Source organism: Dermochelys coriacea, chromosome 25 (genome assembly GCF_009764565.3).
Source record: "Dermochelys coriacea isolate rDerCor1 chromosome 25, rDerCor1.pri.v4, whole genome shotgun sequence".
NCBI lineage: Eukaryota > Metazoa > Chordata > Testudines > Dermochelyidae > Dermochelys > Dermochelys coriacea.
The window spans coordinates 14,360,695-14,378,032 of NC_050092.1; the positions used below are offsets into that span (position 1 = coordinate 14,360,695).

Below are 17,338 nucleotides of genomic sequence, written 5' to 3' on the forward strand. Positions count from 1 at the left end.
CCCACTTCCGGTACCGATGTTTTACGTCACCACCCCTCGCAGCCCCTGTGTTCTGTCCTTCGCATGCGCCGGAAACTACAAGTCCCAGCGTCCCGTGCGCGGGGGCCGCTTCCGGAGACGTGGCTGGGTCTGGGGAAAATGGCGTCTGCGGCGGCTCCGGCCCTGGCCGGGCAGGGAGGGGACGCGGACGAGCTCTTCGACGTCAAGAACAGTTTCTACATCGGCGCCTACCAGGCCGCTATCAACGAGGCGCAGCGGGTCAAGGTGGGGGTCCCCGGGCCCCCTCTGTGAAAACGGCTCCTCACCCCCTCTAGCCCCGCCCACCCCAGCGGGGGGGTGACCCCCCAATCTCCTCACCCCCTCTAGCCCCGCCCACTCCAGCGGGGGGGTGACCCCCCAATCTCCTCACCTCCTCCAAACCCAATGAGCCCAGCGGGGGTTGCCCCTGCTTCCCTCCAAATCTCATCCCTTCAAGCCCTGCCCATCACAAATTCTACTCCTTCCCCCCCCACCCCCTCCCGCAGGCAGACCCCAGTGGGCCTCCCCACGCACATTCTCCCCCCACTGAGGCAAAGGTCTCACCTCCTGGCTGCAGTTCATGCTCAGGGCTGCATTATTGTTTCAAGGGTCCGATAGTGCTGGCTAATGAATCTTTGTCTCCTGCTTCTCGTTCCTTTAGCCATCCAGTCCGGAAAGGGAGGTGGAGCGGGATGTCTTCTTATACCGAGCCTACATTGCCCAGGTGAGATCCCGGGCTCTGCACGGAGCACAGGTCTGAGAGCAGGGAGCTCTGAGTTCAGATCCAGCACCTCAGTCTCTTGAGGTCTGACACTGATTCCTTCTACAGCCTTGGGCCCATCACCTCCATCCAGGTTAACAAGGTGATGAACACAGTGTGAATCAGCTCAGGGGTTCTCAAACTTGATTGCCTTCTGACAACAAAATTTACTACGTGACCCCGGGGGAGAGGGAAGGGGACCGAAGGCTGAGCCTCACTACCTCTGGTGAGGGGATCAAAGCCCAAGCCCTACCGCCCTGGGCGGGACAGGCCAAAGCCCAAGGGCTTCAGCCCCAGGCAGGGGGCCTGTAACCTGAGTCCTGCCTCCCAGGGCTGAAGCCCTTGGGCTTTGGCCCTGGGCCCAGCAAGTCTAAGCCAGCCCTGGTGACACCATTAAAACAGGGTCATGACCCACTTTGGGGTCCCCACCCACAGTTTGAGAACCACTGAACTAGTTAGACCTTTCTGGCCTGTATTTCCCCATATTTGAAATAGAGTAAGTGGGGCTAGACAAGCCTGTGAAGTGTTATTGGAGACCTAAATAATCATCTGTTATGTGAAGATTTACTTTTGCTGTTCTATGTGGTGTTGGTGATGAGCTATAGACTTAAAACAGTTATTTCCTATGTTCTTGCATGCCTGTTGTACTTCTCCCTGCATGCAGCCCATGATAACTCACCTTCACTCAGCCTGCAATTTTCACTGTTTGAGTTTAGTAGTGTAATGGTCTTTTGGTTTTAATTACAAATAGTTTAATAACTTTTTAATTAGTGTTTTAAGTACTTAACTTTCTTAATAGCAGCTTTTTCATTGAAGTGTTGGCAAACCCAAATGCAAGATTTTTCTGCCAATTCATGTGAACCACAATATGAAACTGACTCACAGTTCGAGTAAATTGCAAATAAATTACAGCTTAAATAGTGGAAAGTGGCTTTTTAAAGTTCTTTGTCTAATAATCTGGAGTTATGTTAGTAACACAAACAGTGGAGATTCATTAATAGTGACTCTTGCATTGACAGTGTTCCTCTGTTAGTGCTGTCCAGCTAGTCAGTCTCATCTGAGCGTGTGGGGAAATGCGGCAAAGATTAATTTTCCTTACTATTTTGTAACTTATATCATAGTAATTGTTTTTTAATTACAATTGTTTTTCTTCAGTCCTTAAATCATTACACAATGTGTCTCTCTGTCCTCAATAGAGAAAGTATGGTGTTGTTCTGGATGAAATCAAAGCCAATGCTTGCCCTGAGCTCCAAGCAGTGAGAATGTTTGCAGAATATCTTTCAAACGACACTCAGAGGTAAGTGTGACATTGAATTACTGTAACATACAAACACTGCCCAGCAAAGAATTTGCTTCAGTAATGGGAGCATAATCTTGGTCAATGCTGCATATGGCTGTGATCATGTGGGATGGGAATGACTGAAGAGTTTTTAACCAGTTATTCTCTGGCTAATTAAAAATGGGTCTATACGTTTAACATTCCCAAACCAAGCATCTACAATCACGTTTCCTATACCAATGCACAATAAAATACTTCCAATCTTCAGATGATAGACTGGTGTTGAGGGCAGGTTTTAGTCAGCAATTCCCGCTGGTTGGCCCAATTGGTTTGTCTATCTAACGGCCACTCACAGGTTCGTGATTTTAAAACAGCATTGTCTGCAGGATCAGTTTAGCTGGCCTTGGTGGGGAGCACGTACCGTATTTGTTGCCATTTCCATTGGCTGATTTCAGGCATTTGATATATTTCTGAAAAATTACTGTTTTGGGCTGAAACTCTTCTGCCCTGCCAAATTGCTGGCCATGCTTAGTAAAACTCCTTTGCGTTATTTTTGAGTGTGTGGACATGAAAATATTTCTCTTTCCCCAATGCTTTTTAGATCAAATAATTTTTAAAAGGCTGAATTTTAAAAATTCAATGGACTTTCCCTACTGGAGGGTGACAGCCTTTACCTTGGTTAGAAATTGAATGATCTGTTCCGAAACTCTCACCAGCTCACTCTTCCCAGGGATGCAATTGTTGCTGATTTGGACAAGAAGATGGCAAAAAGCGTTGATGTGACCAATACGACTTTCCTGCTCATGGCTGCATCCATCTATTTCCATGATGCAAACCCTGATGCGGCTCTGCGCACGCTGCACCAAGGAGAAAGCTTGGAATGGTAAGTGAAGCTCAGACACCTCGGCGTCACCCAACAAAGCTGTGCTCGGTGATCCAAGGAAATGTTGCCATAGAAACAGGTGAAGTCTGACTTGTTTTAAAGTTTTATAGAAACCAGCAAGAGATGGATTTGGAAATGTTAATAACAAGCGATCAGGTGTCCATCCCAGAACAAGACACACATTCACCCAGTCTGAGGCTAAGGGAATTCAGGATACCACATCTCATGCATGATTTCAGGTAGCAAGAAGAGCATTGTAATGCTTACAGCACTAGAACAATCAGAGTCCTGGAGCCGGCTGTCCTCTCTGTACCCAAATAACACTGTCTGCTTTATTGCCTCCCCATTGCAGCGAGAGCAAGGTGGTGAAACGCCTGTTCTTACTCGCTAGCAACATGTCTGTGTGTTAGGCAGTGTGCTTCCCAAGGGGCAGGCACTATCCGTGCTGAATACCCATGCAAGGCCTCTCTTCCTCTTCCTGGCTTTGAGTTGCACTTGACCCACGATAGCTGATTGAAACTTGGCTGAAGTTTTTATAGTGGAGATTTAGGCACGACAGCAGTGAGCAGTTGCTGGGGAGTCTGAGTGCAGGACCCTCTGCTGATGGTATATTCCTTATTGGGTGAGGGAGGGGAGACACTGGACACCACAAGGCAGGGGAGTTTGATTTCGATGAGTTTATATTTTTCCAATTAAATATTTTATTAAATAAAAGGGCTTGATCTTGAAATCCGATTCCACAAATTATAACAGACAGTTGGTACAACCATGCTTTAAAGCAGTGTTAAGAAGGGAATCTGGGAAGACCTGAGTGTAGGAACAGACAGCAGATTGTGGGTAGCCAAGCACTCTGAGCCCTGGGTGGAAGAAGAGGGGAGTAACAGTTCCGTGGTGGTGCTGGCCTTTGGCCCATAGGGGAACTGTATTCTCTGGGAGTGGGCGGGTGCCTACACTTCAGTCCCTGCTGTGAAAAGGGCACAGTAAAGCCTAGAGTACAGCCCTGATGTGCACTTGTTCCCTGCAGCATGGCGATGATGTTACAGATACTGCTGAAGCTTGACAGGCTCGATCTGGCTCGGTAAGCGAGTATCTTTTATGTGCCACATGAGCACTATTAAAGACCCGTGGGAAGGCATTATACAGCTCTGGTTCTGCTTTTTGGTCAGTATCCTGCAGGCAGCATTTGAGGCTGATGGTCACAGGTGGGATTGGCAGGAGTCCCCCTTGGCTGGTGTGAACACAGTGTGGCACACCCTTCTCCCTCAGGATGTGGGGACCCTGGAAATAAAAGGGTAGCTGTGAGTGGGGTTCTAGGACTTAGTCGTGACCTCAGTGGAGTGTTCATCCCATGAACCTCCAGGGCCTGGGTCGCCTGCTGCCCTAAAGGGAAATAAAACAACCTTCTGCAGACACCAGACCTTCTTCCCTTGTGGCTGCAATGATTTATCTGCTTAAATAAAACACATTGGAGGTATATTTGCCAAACAACAAAGGTCAGTGAGCCCAATGGCAGCGTGTCTCTGACTGGCAGGAGAGGGTCCCAGGGGACCACAGCCTCAATTCACTGAGCTGAGGGCAGCAAAGGGATGGCCTCTGTGCAGTGTGGGGTGGTTTCTCCTACCTCAGGCCTTACTCTTGGGACTTAGAGCAGGTTGGACTATGTCAGTTTCTCATTGTGTGGCTCCCCTTTGTGTTTACTCAGCAAGGAACTGAAGAAGATGCAGGAGCAAGATGAAGATGCTACCCTCACCCAGCTGGCCACTGCCTGGGTGAATCTGGCTGTAGTAAGTATTATAGGCCGAGACCCTTCTCTACCCCATGGGCGCTGCCTTACTCTCGTGCTCTTCACATATTCTCTGAAATGCCATAATTGCATGAATCCATTCGTGCTATGAGCTACTACAAGAGAAAGGCCAGACTGGGCAGTAGACAGAATCCTGATCTTCTCCAGGAAGTTGCCTAGTCAGACACAAACAGGGCTAGGTGGAGTTCTCATTAGAGCATGCCTAGGTGTGTGGTGTGATGTGGAACAGAACGGGTTGTGTTTAAAGGTGAGATGAATGCGTTTTTTCCCCCCCTTAGAGCAGCGCAGCAGTAAGATCAGCTCCTGAATGTTCAGTGCCCTTTTAACGCAGGGACTCCCTGCTGGTATGTCCCCCAGTGACTGCTGCTCTACATTCCCCATCCCAGCCTTGGACTCCTGTTTACGCACATGCTGGGTTGTCCCTGTTTGAGCGCACAGACAATGACGTTGCCTTCAGTTAGGCACATGCTGGAGTTCTTGCTGAACTGGGACCTTCATGATGAGCCTCTGTGCATCACTGCTGCCTACCAGCTGTTCATGCTTGAGTGGCTTAAATGGTTCTTGGGCTATGCCAAAATGTTGTCCTACTGTGAAGCTTGGGGGAAGCAAGAGGGCCCACAGCTGTGTGGGAGGGGGTGGGCACTAGCTGATGTATCCTGGATACTTCAACTGGAGCAGTTGCCTGGAAAAGCTAGGACCAGAGTCTCAGAGCACAGGACTGGCATGACTCCATCCCATTTCTGATCACTTTCCCTTTGCCTCACTCTCCAGAGGTGAAATAGTGCTGGCAGAAGGTACTTGATAATTCTTTTCCTTTAACTTCCTTCTTTACCATTTGAGTTTGCTTTCTCTGCAGGTGCATGGGGAATAGCCAGACTAATTAGTTCCTTTGAGTGCAAGCTTTTTCATGTGTACCACTTGATCGTTAACTCAGACACAGAAGAGCTCCTGTTTCTCAATAGTTGAATAATTCACAAACGATTATAACATAAAATGGGAAACTGCAGTCTGATGTTTCAGTGCTGCTCCTAGTTAGACCTTAGATGAAAATTTAATAATTTGTCTTTACAGTGGAGTGTATTTGTGCTTACATCTGATCCTATAAATAAAGCCCTGTTCTAGCTAAACCCACTTTCAGTGAAACAGGCTCAGTGGGATCTGTGGCAGCTGATATTTATCAGACACCCTTCAGGTCTGATTGAGATTTGTTTACATTGTGCTATGGTAACTGCATTTCACACCTTTGATCTCTCATCCCCCTTCCCATCCATTCAGAGATACAGCTTGATGCCTTCTGAGTTTGTGGAAAGCCGCTGGGGTTTCTGTGGAGCAGAGTCCTGCCTCTGCTAGCCATTCATTCCCACAGCACTTTGAAGTGTTTGCACTGCAGATTAATTACTCTGCCATCACTTGGCTTCTTCTGAATGTGTCAGTGTTGCTGTTCTTTTAAAGAACAGCAAGTGCTGCGGAGCTCAACTCCTTTCTAGATGCAGTTACAGGGTGTCTCCGATAAATGGGGATCATTCCGGGGCAAGCTTCCCTGCTGCCAGTGTACCTCCACCCTGACCAGGAGACCTAGTTTTAGGGGGGCAGGAGGGCAGTTCAGTTTCCAGCCTGTCTGCTGGGGCTACCAACAGAGGCACCAGCTGTAGTTTTTATTACATGGATATGTTGGTCACTAGGAACTGGACTGATCAGGCATATATTGGTCTCTTAACAGCCAGCAGTGTGCTGCTCTCTCCAGGGGCTCCTGGGTTACCTTCTAAGGTCTCTGTCCTTAATGTCAAAACCTGCAGTGGTTTGAACCCTTCTTTACAGGAGCTTAACAGCTCAGCTTCTCGGGAGCAATGGAACTGCCTCCTTCTGGGGCAAAGCCCACATTTCACACCTGCAGGCCATGGACTTGGCAGCTTTCCAGTACATTTGTGAAACTTGCCCCAGCTTTTCCCTCAAAGCAGCTCCTGACCTGTGGGCACTTACATTGGGAGGAGGGGGCAACATTAAACTGCTCAGGTTAGCCCCCCAGAGGAGAGGAGAGAAAGGGTCCTGAGAGAGTTTATGCAGGGATATCCTTATTCTAGAGGGTGATCATGTGCAATGGTGAGGGGCCTGGTGTAGGCACCTAAATAGAATAGAACCAGATGGGCTACTGCTGACTTGGCCTGGATTCAGACTATTGAATTAGAGGTGAAAGGCTCCATGTCCTGTTAATAATCCAATGATCCAGCCACTTCCTCAGTGTCCCCCCTCAGAGGTGTGATGATCCTCTTATGTAGGTTTAAAATGCTATGACCCAGGCGGTCACCTCTCAATCCGGAAATGCGGGACAGAGTAATAGTGCCAGCTAATAATGCCAATGTAGCATCAGCTTCTGGAAAGTAAATAACGTTTCTCTAGCTTCAGTTTCATAACTTGGCACTTGAATGGCACAGTAACACACGAGCACAGCAGGCTGGTGTGATCTAGGGACTGTGGAGAGAGATGTAAACAGCAGAAAGAAAACAATGGACAAAATCTTGTTGGCCTTAATCAGGCAAAACTCCCATTGACTTTAACAGGGCCTTGGAAGTCCATTTTGCCCAGCCTGCTGTTCTCTGCAGTTACAGCTCTCCCATGTGTCCAGATGGAAGGGTGACTTGTATTCTGCTTGATAAGTCTGCTATGTGTGAATTTTCTTTAGCAGTGGGGAGAAATTCTGTATGCTACCTAGACACCATTTTCTTTTGTTGTTTTTTGTGTGCCTTAGTAAGCAGGACTATAGTTAACTGTTTAATCTCCTGGCGGTCATAAGGCAAACCATTCTAAAATTATCCCATCACACAGCAGTCTCGGTACATGTGTGTGGGCAGGGAGAAAGAGGTGTTGGGAGCCAAGTAATTTAATGCCCAGAATTGCAGTTTATAGTCTAGAGAAACAAGAAATGTTAGGCCAGATCTTAATTGTCGTCTCACTGCCAGTTTAGGGAGGTGACATCCATTCACTTAGTTAAATGAGATTCTTACCATGCCTTAGGGGACACCAAGATTAAAGATGCACAAAATACAATAAATAATTATGAATGTCATATGAATAAGGGAAAAGTGAATTTACTTGGATGAGAGAAGCAGATAGAGCTGAGATGAAATGTCTGAGTTCAGAAGGATTTATCCTCTTGGTAAAGATGGAAGTCACGCCTCTTTCCGGCTTGGCCTGATTTCAGTATCTGCTGCTGTCCCATTTCATTGGCTCAGCACCTTTCTGGGAGGGCCCTAGCATCTTCAGCTCATATCATGCAGTCTGCTAAAGCATCCCTAGCAAAGCTGGAATTCTTCAGTTTGATGGTTATATTGCATTTGTCTGTGTAGCAGGAAATTCTCAGAACATATTTAAAGTTACAGTTCTGACTTTTTTTTTATTCAGTTCATTTTCTGAGAGATCCCATTAGTTCTATCATGATTTCAGAGGAGTTGAAACTGTTTCAGATGAATCCAAATACTCCTGTCTTCTGTAGAGTCTGATTTAAACTTAAATGATTCTTAGTCTTTTAACTAAAAGGGTCATCAAAGAAAGTATAGTATTCTTTTCATGTCAGTCCATGGAGAAGTTCTTGTCTTCCTTAGTTTGGTAAGGAGTTGTTTGAGCATGCCAGATTATTATTTGGGGAATCAATTAGTCTAAATATTTTTATAATCAAACAGGTTCAGATATTAGTAACCAGTTACAGCAAAATAATTTGATTCCATATAGGTTGACCACACATCTCACTATTCACATAGCAGAGATACCAGGAAGTTGTTATATGGAGGGTTTGAATTTAGATATACAATATTTTTACATGAATATTGCAAAAGAAGTCTATATCCTCTTAAGCATTTTAAGGAATAAGCAAATATTTTAACCTTTAAATGGAGAAACAAGGTAAGAAGTAGCATAAAACACTTCCCAGGTATACATATTTTCCTTAAAGTTAAAAGGTTGAAGATTTTCATATGTTTGTAGAAGAAATCAGTTTCAACAAGAATAATTCTAGAGTTTTGTGTGGGGTTAAAACTAAAGATTTTTCTATTTGCAAAGAGGAGAGTAAAAAGGCCCATTTTAATGACTTGGTTTATAGTTCTGATGAGTCATCTTAAGCAGCACTTACTCATCTGGGATATTTTGCATAAAGAATATCCTTGCTTTCTTTTACACAACGAACTGTCTCTCTCAGACATGAAGACTGTGTCTCTGGCAGCCTTGCATCTTGTACCAGGGAAGTGTCCTGATCTTTGAGACGACACTCTTGTTAGTTTGTCCTTTGCTCAAATGGCTCCTAGATTTACAACCTTCCCTTTGTAGTATGCTTAGAGTTTGCAGACAAAGACTCATGTATCTTTCAAACATAATATACAAGAAACTAATATGGACTATTAAAGCAAAATTCTAAATTTTTCTAAATCTATTAAAGCAAAATTCTAAAGCGAAATTCTAAAGTTTCGTTCCAGAGATACTAATATGTGTGGAGGTAACACGTGGTTTTATAGCTAAGAAGGTGTCATTCCCGTGGGCACTTTGGGGGCCTGTCACTGCTCACAGAAAGCAGACTTCCTAGGAATTTCTTTAGTTAGACTGAAGTTTCATTTAATTAACTAAGCATGCTAAAACACATGAGCTGTCATTCTCCGAATATGCCTGTGTATGGATGGATTAAAGTCTCCTAAAATTCAGTAAAGGTGGAGGCATGCTTGTAACAACCTAAAATTATAATTTTAAAATTGACCTCAGTATTGAGCTCTGTCCTTGTGTCCTTGTCTCAGTCATTTTATAGAGTAATAGTTTAGGGCCAGATATTCAAGAGTTCATTTCCCATTAAGAACAACAAAGAATCCCCCTCTGAGAACAATGGGCTTTTCAAGACCTGAGCCCTCTTGAAAAATCCAGCTAATAATATCCTGGTTCTGTGTCTTAAATCTCTCTTCGTAACCCACTTGATTTATTATCACCAGCTTCTGACATGGTTCTTTTAAAATTAAGAATTTAAAATCTGTCTTCACCAGACACAAACTTCCAAGTGGCTCTTAATATGTAATGGCTTTGCACTTCTTTCTTCCGCAGCCTTGTTAAAGATCTGTCTATTTAGAGGAGACCCAATGAATGCAGGAAACTGTTAAGCAGAGATTCAGTTCATGCAAGCCCTGTAGACCGAGGTGGGTTCTACACCTAAAATTTAGGTCTGCCTACCTACAACAGTCAGGGCTGTGGAAAAATTTCACGCCTGTGCAACTGCGTTGTGTTGACCTAGCCTCCATTGTAGATGCAATTAGGTCAACAAAAGAATTCTCCTGAGGGTGTGGGTTTACTACAGCAATGGAAGACTCTCTTCTGTCACTGGAGTAAGGGTCTGCACCACGGTGGCCTCGCTGCAGCACTGCTTGTAGTGTAGCTATACCCCCAGTTTATAACCTCTTAAAAACAAACTGGGCAGCCCAGTGGCAGATTCTTTGAAAGATGGTTGAGAACAGGTTGAAACTGGGTCAGACTCCTTCTGAGCAAGCTGAGGTGTGTAGACTAACCTGAGCAGCGTGAATGCTGCTTTTGTGAAGAACAAGCTTCCTCGCCTTCTTGGCTGTTCTGACCATGGCACAAAGGCTATTGATCAAAGGGAAATGATGACTCAGTCTACTTGTATTTAATCATGGGGCACCTCATCACTTACAATGTTTAAACCCTTGCCCACAGCAGCACTGCAGCCTCCTTGGCATAATGCAGCACAATCACAGGTTAACTGTTCCATTTCTTCACAGGGTGGGGAGAAATTACAGGATGCTTATTACATCTTCCAAGAGATGGCAGACAAATGCTCATCTACCCTGCTTCTGCTTAATGGACAGGCAGCCTGCTACATGGCTCAGGGCAAGTGGGAAGACGCAGACAGTGTGCTCCAAGAGGCCCTAGACAAGGTATGTTTTCTGTCTGGCAATATAACCTTGGATTCAGATCGGCCACTCTGGAAAGAGGCAAAAGAAAAGGAGCAAGACTGTTGCCATTAAACTTCATGCATGTGTGTCTAACTGCTCCTTAGCCTCATCGTCTGTCATTGTGCCCAGGGCTGGCTGGCTGTAGCCTGCGAGAATTTGGGGAGTGATTTTTAATTCCATATTTTAAATCTTTTTTTCTGTCTAAACCCTATGTCGTTCTGTTCCTGTCCTCTGAAACATCCCCGTAAGTGCTGGAAGCTACAGTGCCATTTGCGCATTGTCCGGGCAAATTACTGTGCCACTGTGTTCTCAGGCAGCTGATGTCCAGTTCAGGAACACACCCCACCACCCCACTTCCCTGAGTAGGTTGAGTCTGTTAAATATGACTTTTAAAATGTTCTGCCCCCATCTGTGCCACTCGGGTCTCGCTGGCTTGGTTTCGTGTAAATCCCATTTCATAAGCGCTGAGCACCTCACTGAGCACCTCACAAGTGTGATTCAGAGCTATCTTGGCACTTGGGTAGCTGGGCTCTTGGCCTTTGATTACTTGTCCTAGGACCTCGTTAGCCATGCTGTGTTCACTCAGGAATTCATTGCCTGTCACCTCTAAGGGCCTAATTCTTCCCCTACCTTGCCCCTTCCTGCACAGCGATCTGTGGGTTCTTCAGGAGAAGATGGTTTCCAGCAGAAATGTGCTGGGTGCTGCACCTGGTTAAAATAAAGGGAGGCAGAACAGGTCATCTGATGTGGTTGCCCTTTATGCTTTCAGGATAGCAGTCATCCCGAGACCCTGGTCAATTTTGTTGTCCTGTCACAGCACCTGGGTAAACCACCAGAGGTGAGGCTAATTCTTCTTGTCTGAGTACAGTACGGTGTGCAGATGTCCTCCTGCTGTTAAAGGTGTGCAGATACTAGGCTTGCTTGGGTTTTAAGGAGTTATGTGCTCCTGTGCTAATTGAAGTTGGGGAAACGTAATATTTTAACCCACCTTGGCTAATCAGCAGAGTATTGTACCATTGTGTGAAACCCTTGTGTTCCTATATAATAGAGAGGGAAGCTCGGTATTGGGGAATTCCAGGCTTCCAGTCCCAGCTTTGCCACTGGCTCATAGTATGACCGTGAGCACGTCACTTAAGACCTGATTTTTAAAGCTGACCGCGCCCCCATAGCACTCACTGACTTCAGTTGGAGCTGTTGGTGGTCAGGTCTTCTGAAAACCAAGTCCGGACCCTTCCTCAGCTGTAAGAGGGGATGATACTTGCCCTGTTTCAGTGCCTGTAAAGCACTCTGAAGATAAGCTCTCTCAAGTGCCAGTTTAAGCTCTTAGCTTTTCCTCCTCTGATCTCAATGTTGGGGTCTCATTTGTATTTCTTCCACCCAGGTTACCAATCGCTACTTGTCACAACTGAAAGATGCACATAAAAGTCACCCATTTATACAGGAGTACCAGACAAAGGTAACCGGTTCATTTCTTAATTAGAATCCACTTGTATCATGGGTCACACCATTGTTGGAATCAGCCTAGTGGATCAAGCCTGGGGCTTCTCAAGCTATAGGTCATGATCCCTGGGCTGGGTTGTGACCAGATTTCAGGGAATCCTGTTCATTACCAGTTTTCACACTTTCATTTAAAAATGAAAATTATGTTTCTGGCCTCCGTGGTTGTAGAGACAACCTTGAAAACATGAACCAAATATAAACCAGAGGAGCAGTGCCTGCCTGGATGTCTGAAACAACAGCTCAGAGTTATGGGTTCTCAATCAGTGGATTGTGACCTCTGTCCACTTCCCATATTGCTTAAATGGGGGAGGTATGCCCTGTTTAGAAAGTAGGGGGTTGTGCTGGGCTAATGGTATGGAAGGATCTCTTACAGAGAAGGTCAAGAACTGCTGGTTTAGGGTATTGCAAGCTTGGAATGCCTCTCTGCTGCCCTCCTGAGATGCTGTAGCCTTTTCTTCAGCCCACTAGCAAACAAGGTTATAATCAAGTTTCAGTAGCTAAAAACCAAGAGTCTCTATTTTTTCCTTTCTTTGACAGGAGAATGACTTTGACCGACTGGTCATGCAGTATGCCCCCAGTGCATGAGGACTCAGGGAGACAAACGAGTCTGTGGATCCACGCTATGGTTCCTTGGGAACAGGGGGTGATGTGCAAAGTCTCTCTGGCCTTGTGGACAGAGTTCATTCTACAAGTCGGTCTGGCATCTGTCTGTGTGGCAGGGTCTTGTGTTTTCAGCAAGCCGATGCCGAGCGTGTATGAAACACATGGAGACGTGTAGCCTAGAAACCTATGTCCTGACTTAACTAGGTTCCAGACTCCTTGTTTAAAATACAGTGCATGTCAAGTGTGCGCAACACTGTACCTTAAACATTTCTAATAAAGCCTTTTGTGGATCGGTGTGGCCCTTCTGCTTTCTATGCTGGAGTTATCTATATGGTGAACATTTCTACTGGATAAAGTGGGAACATTACCTCTTCCTTTCATTGCTGAGCCTCTTAACAGCTACTTTGGGGACATGGGTGGATCCTGAGTTACCACCTTTCTTTCAAGGCTGACCCATGAGGCTTTCCAAGAGCATGATGCTGAGCATCTGCCTCTCCCATGGAGTCCAGCACCACTGCCAGCTGCTGCATCTCCCTGAAAGACCCTTTGGAGATAGACACACAGCTTTCCCTGCCCCCAGGATGTCTGGGGATGCTACAGATAGGAGGGAAGGGAAGATTCCCCAGAATAAAAGTAGTCACACCCAAAGTACTCTGATTGCAGAGGGGCCAGCCTGGATCTTAAGGTAGTAAAATGTAGTGAGCTCATGACACAGGGATTGGGAAACATTACATCTTACCGCAACAAAGTCCATATTACAGTATATGTTAACTCCTTGTATGATCCTCTGTACATGTGAGGGCACACTTGCCCATATTTCATTAAAAGCTAAAGAACTGATCACTGTACAGAAAACATGATGTGACACCAAAAGATTGTACATCTCTGTAACCTAGAGTGCAACTTACGCAGCATGTAATATTACTGCAGAGGTTGCATTATGATGTAATGAACTGTTCTTTTGCATCAAACATGCAAGGGGCAGAGGTCAGCATGGGGTCCTTAGCTGAGACTTTTCCAATATTTAACTATGTCTGGAGTCTTCTGTTTGCTTCCTATGTGCAGGCTATACTACGCTGCAAACGTTTCTGGCTGGCATCTCCTTTGTGCCCACCTCAGTTGTGATTCCTCTGAAAGGGCTCATTGTCCCTTTCCTGGGCCTGTTTAGTGAGCAGCTATTTTCAATGGACAGTTATTCGTGGTCCAATCTTGAATGAATGTTCTCTTTGTGGAGCCGTCTGCGGCAGATGTGAAAGGGGCTTGTGTTTTCGGTGCAGTCGTTACCCACTTGATGGGCCATGATAAATTGACTTAAAAATTTGAACAATAAAAAGCAAGTGGCAGAGGGGAAGCCGATACTGTCAGTATAAAATTAGGGGAATATGCTGTCTGTCGGGCCTAGCTAGCAGGATAAGTTTGTTTTATCACTGGTGAGTTCCCTGGATTTTCTGTAATTGATCTGAGGGAAATAAGTGTAAAATCTGAGCCATTTCAAAGCAGTGACTTCAAATGGCACCATGCTGATCAATATTTCTTCTCCTTTTCCCTATCAAACCCATCCAGGTTTACAGTTAAACAGGTAAATTTTCCAGGTACAAAGTCTCATGGGTTCTTTCTGCTTCTTGCTTCAACCCCAGTAATAAGGATCCTGCAACTGGAACTTAGTTGGTGTTTGGCTCGATGCATGAGGCACAGCAGAACCCCGTTTGCCTTCCTGTTGCTGAAGTTTAATAATACTGGGCCCTTCTTGAGCGCCTTTTGTTTCAGGTGGTTCTTGTACATTAGAAACACAAAAGAATTAAGCCTCATAGCATTGCTGTGCGTTCAGAGGTACCGTTATTTTACAGGTGGCCCGGGAAAGTTGAGGCAGAGGGATGATGACTAGCCTAAGGTCACAGGCAGAGCTAGGGCTCAACTGAGTTCCTGTCCACCCAATGTTTTGTTTTAAACACAAGCCCGGCTTTCTGCCTGGCCTGGTTAACAAAGCTGTGGCTTTGCAATTGTCATAAAGTCAACGGAACTGACTTCAAGGCACAGGGAGCTGGTCTGTGGCTGAGAAGGGGCCATTTGCAGACGAAGTGCTGACTCAACTTTTAAGTACACCGTAGAGTTTGATCTCACTCTGAGACATACTGTCACATGCCGTATCCTGTGAAATCAGCTGCATGTGCGGAAACTGACTGTAAAGCTGTGTGCCATTTGCTGTGTGTAAGGGCGCAGGATTGAGCCCTTAATGCCCTGAAGGAGGATGGGTGCATGTTCAGTGGAATGGCTGCTGTATCCACAGCGGCTACACAGAGGAGCAGCAGCGAACACGGCATCTGTTAATCAGATACAGATTGCAGTCTAGCAAAGTGCTTTGTGCTCTCACTCAAACATTGTCATGTTGGATAATGGGGAGCAGCAGGTGCTGATCTGACTGCTCAACAGGTGGCTGTTACCTGAGAGGGTGTGTGAGGGCAGCCTGGCCACCAGGATCCCGTAGCCTGGGAGCCACTTCTGTTTGGGACCAAGTTCGGAGCTTCCATGGATGCAAAGGCAGTGCACTCATTTCATGAGGAGGAGGAGAGCCTCTCATGTCGGGAGACGGCCCCATTGACTGGCCATCTGGGGTTTCGTGGGTGGGAGCAAGTAAATGAGTGAAGAATCGGGATGTGGGGGCTAAGGGTTCTACCTTCATATTGTTCCTAGTGGAGCACAGAAACATCTATCTCTTGAGGTTATTTGATGACTATAGATGTTTGTTTTTAGTTTTAAAGATGCACATGATGAGAGACTCGCGTCACTTTCCAATCTTGTATGTAAACTCCCACCTTGGCAGCTGGCTGGAGTGCTAAGCTGATTTGTTTTAATGGCTTTGAAATGGTGTGTTTAGTAAAGGCTTTGTCATCTTGGAAGCCAGATATATTTAAAGCAGGAGGAAGTTATGTTTGCTGTTCTTTAAAGGCATTGTTGGCTATTCGGGACTCCACTATGACTTGTACCTTGTGCTAGACACTTCAGCTGTGCTGTATTTCTTGTGCTTTCTAGGAGATGCATGGAAGGCAGAGTAAACCAACCTCATTTCTTTCACTAAGCTGTCTACTTGGCTGTTATACCTCGTGCTCATATACATCTTCCTTCTGCTCAGAATATCTTCTTAGCGAGATCCTTTGTGGACGGAGGAAAGCTCAGGGGAAGTCTTCCTGTTGTGTGTATTGATTAACAAAGTATTAAATAGTTAATATTTTATCAAGGACTCTGCACACAACGTCCTGTATAAGCCCTTTCAGTAGTCTGTGTCCATGGAAAGCTAAGAGTAATTACTGGCCTTCACTCCCATGCTATGAGTATGCCAAGGAAGAGAGCCACTCTTGCTACTGCTTTATCATTAATCATCTTGTTTTGATACTCTGATACTGATCTTTGTTTCTGCTTCTTGCTGTTCCCCTAGTTATCACCTCTGGTCTCAACGGGGTAAGGAAACTGTAACTCCAGGCTATTGTCATGGTTAATGTAGGGGTTAATTGCATTCTGTTTGACCTTTTAGTATTTTCCTGTAATTTCAGTTAAAGTAGATAACTTTTGGATGGGCTCTTTTCAAAAGCTGCTGCCCTAGACCCCAGAGGTGGCTACAGCTGTGGTGGATGAAGTGACCCCTCTTTAAACAGGGCTTATCAAGCTCTGAGATTTCTGGGTGCAAGCTGGCGCAATAAATAAATGTCGCTCGTTATTCCTCCTCCATTAGCAATCTGGGCTAAACATATGCTGAAGGGAAAAACTGAAATCTGTCAACATGAAACCACTATGGGCTGATCTATACTGAAAAATAGGACAATCCAGCTACCTCTCTTGGCGCTATGAAAAATCCACACCCCTGAGCCACGTAGCTAAGATGATCTGGCCCTGCTGGAGACAGTGCTGGGTCAATGGAAGAATTTGTTGATGTAGCCTCCTGCCTCTTGTGGGAGGTGGATGAACCACAGTGACAGGAGAACTCCTCCTGTCCCAATAATATTGAGCTGAGTAGGGAGCATTTGGGTGAAGGCTACTCTAGAGCAGTGGTTCTCAACCTTTCCAGACAACTGTACCCCTTTCAGGAGTCTGATCTCTCTTGCATACCCCAAGTTTCAGCTCCACTTAAAAACTACTTGCTTACAAAATCAAACCTAAAAATACAACTGTCACAGCACGCTGTTCCTGAAAACTTGCTTGCTTCTCATTCCGGCTGTATGAAATTTTAGTTTGTACTGACTTTGCTAGTGCGCTGTAGCCTGTTGTAAAACTAGGCAGAGAGCCCGAGGCGTTGATACCCCCCCAAAGTCCTTTGTGTACAGCTGGTGGTACCCGTACCCCTGCTTGAGAACCACGCTGCCGAGGATGCAGCTGGCTTCTCCGCAACGGTGGGGCCCTAGGCGTAGATTACAGACTCTGGCCCAATTCATCCAAAATGAGGGGTGGTTGCTGTGCCCCCTTGAAAGGGGGGCTGCTTTTTCCCACCGGTGTGAGAGCGAAAGATTCAGGAAAGCTTCCCCCTGGCCCTGCCTTTGTCCCCGGGGGGCAAGGAGGCCCCCAG

General features: G+C 45.9%; 1 protein-coding gene across 2 annotated transcripts; it reads left to right on the plus strand.

Moving 5' to 3' along the window:
- The first annotated feature begins 2 nt into the window (after nt 1–2).
- Nucleotides 3–13,073, plus strand: COPE (COPI coat complex subunit epsilon). Of its 2 annotated transcripts, XM_038383755.2 has the most exons (10): nt 3–264; nt 680–742; nt 1,975–2,075; nt 2,788–2,940; nt 3,965–4,018; nt 4,643–4,724; nt 10,507–10,662; nt 11,450–11,518; nt 12,062–12,136; nt 12,718–13,073. In XM_038383755.2, exons 1-10 carry the CDS (start codon nt 64–66, stop codon nt 12,763–12,765), a joined length of 1,002 nt encoding a protein of 333 aa, XP_038239683.1. In that variant the 5' UTR covers nt 3–63; the 3' UTR covers nt 12,766–13,073. The 2 variants fall into 2 exon arrangements, with proteins under 2 accessions (XP_038239683.1, XP_043358782.1); XM_043502847.1 differs by lacking the exon at nt 10,507–10,662 and having other exon boundaries at nt 61–264.
- Nucleotides 13,074–17,338: the final 4,265 nt, after the last annotated feature.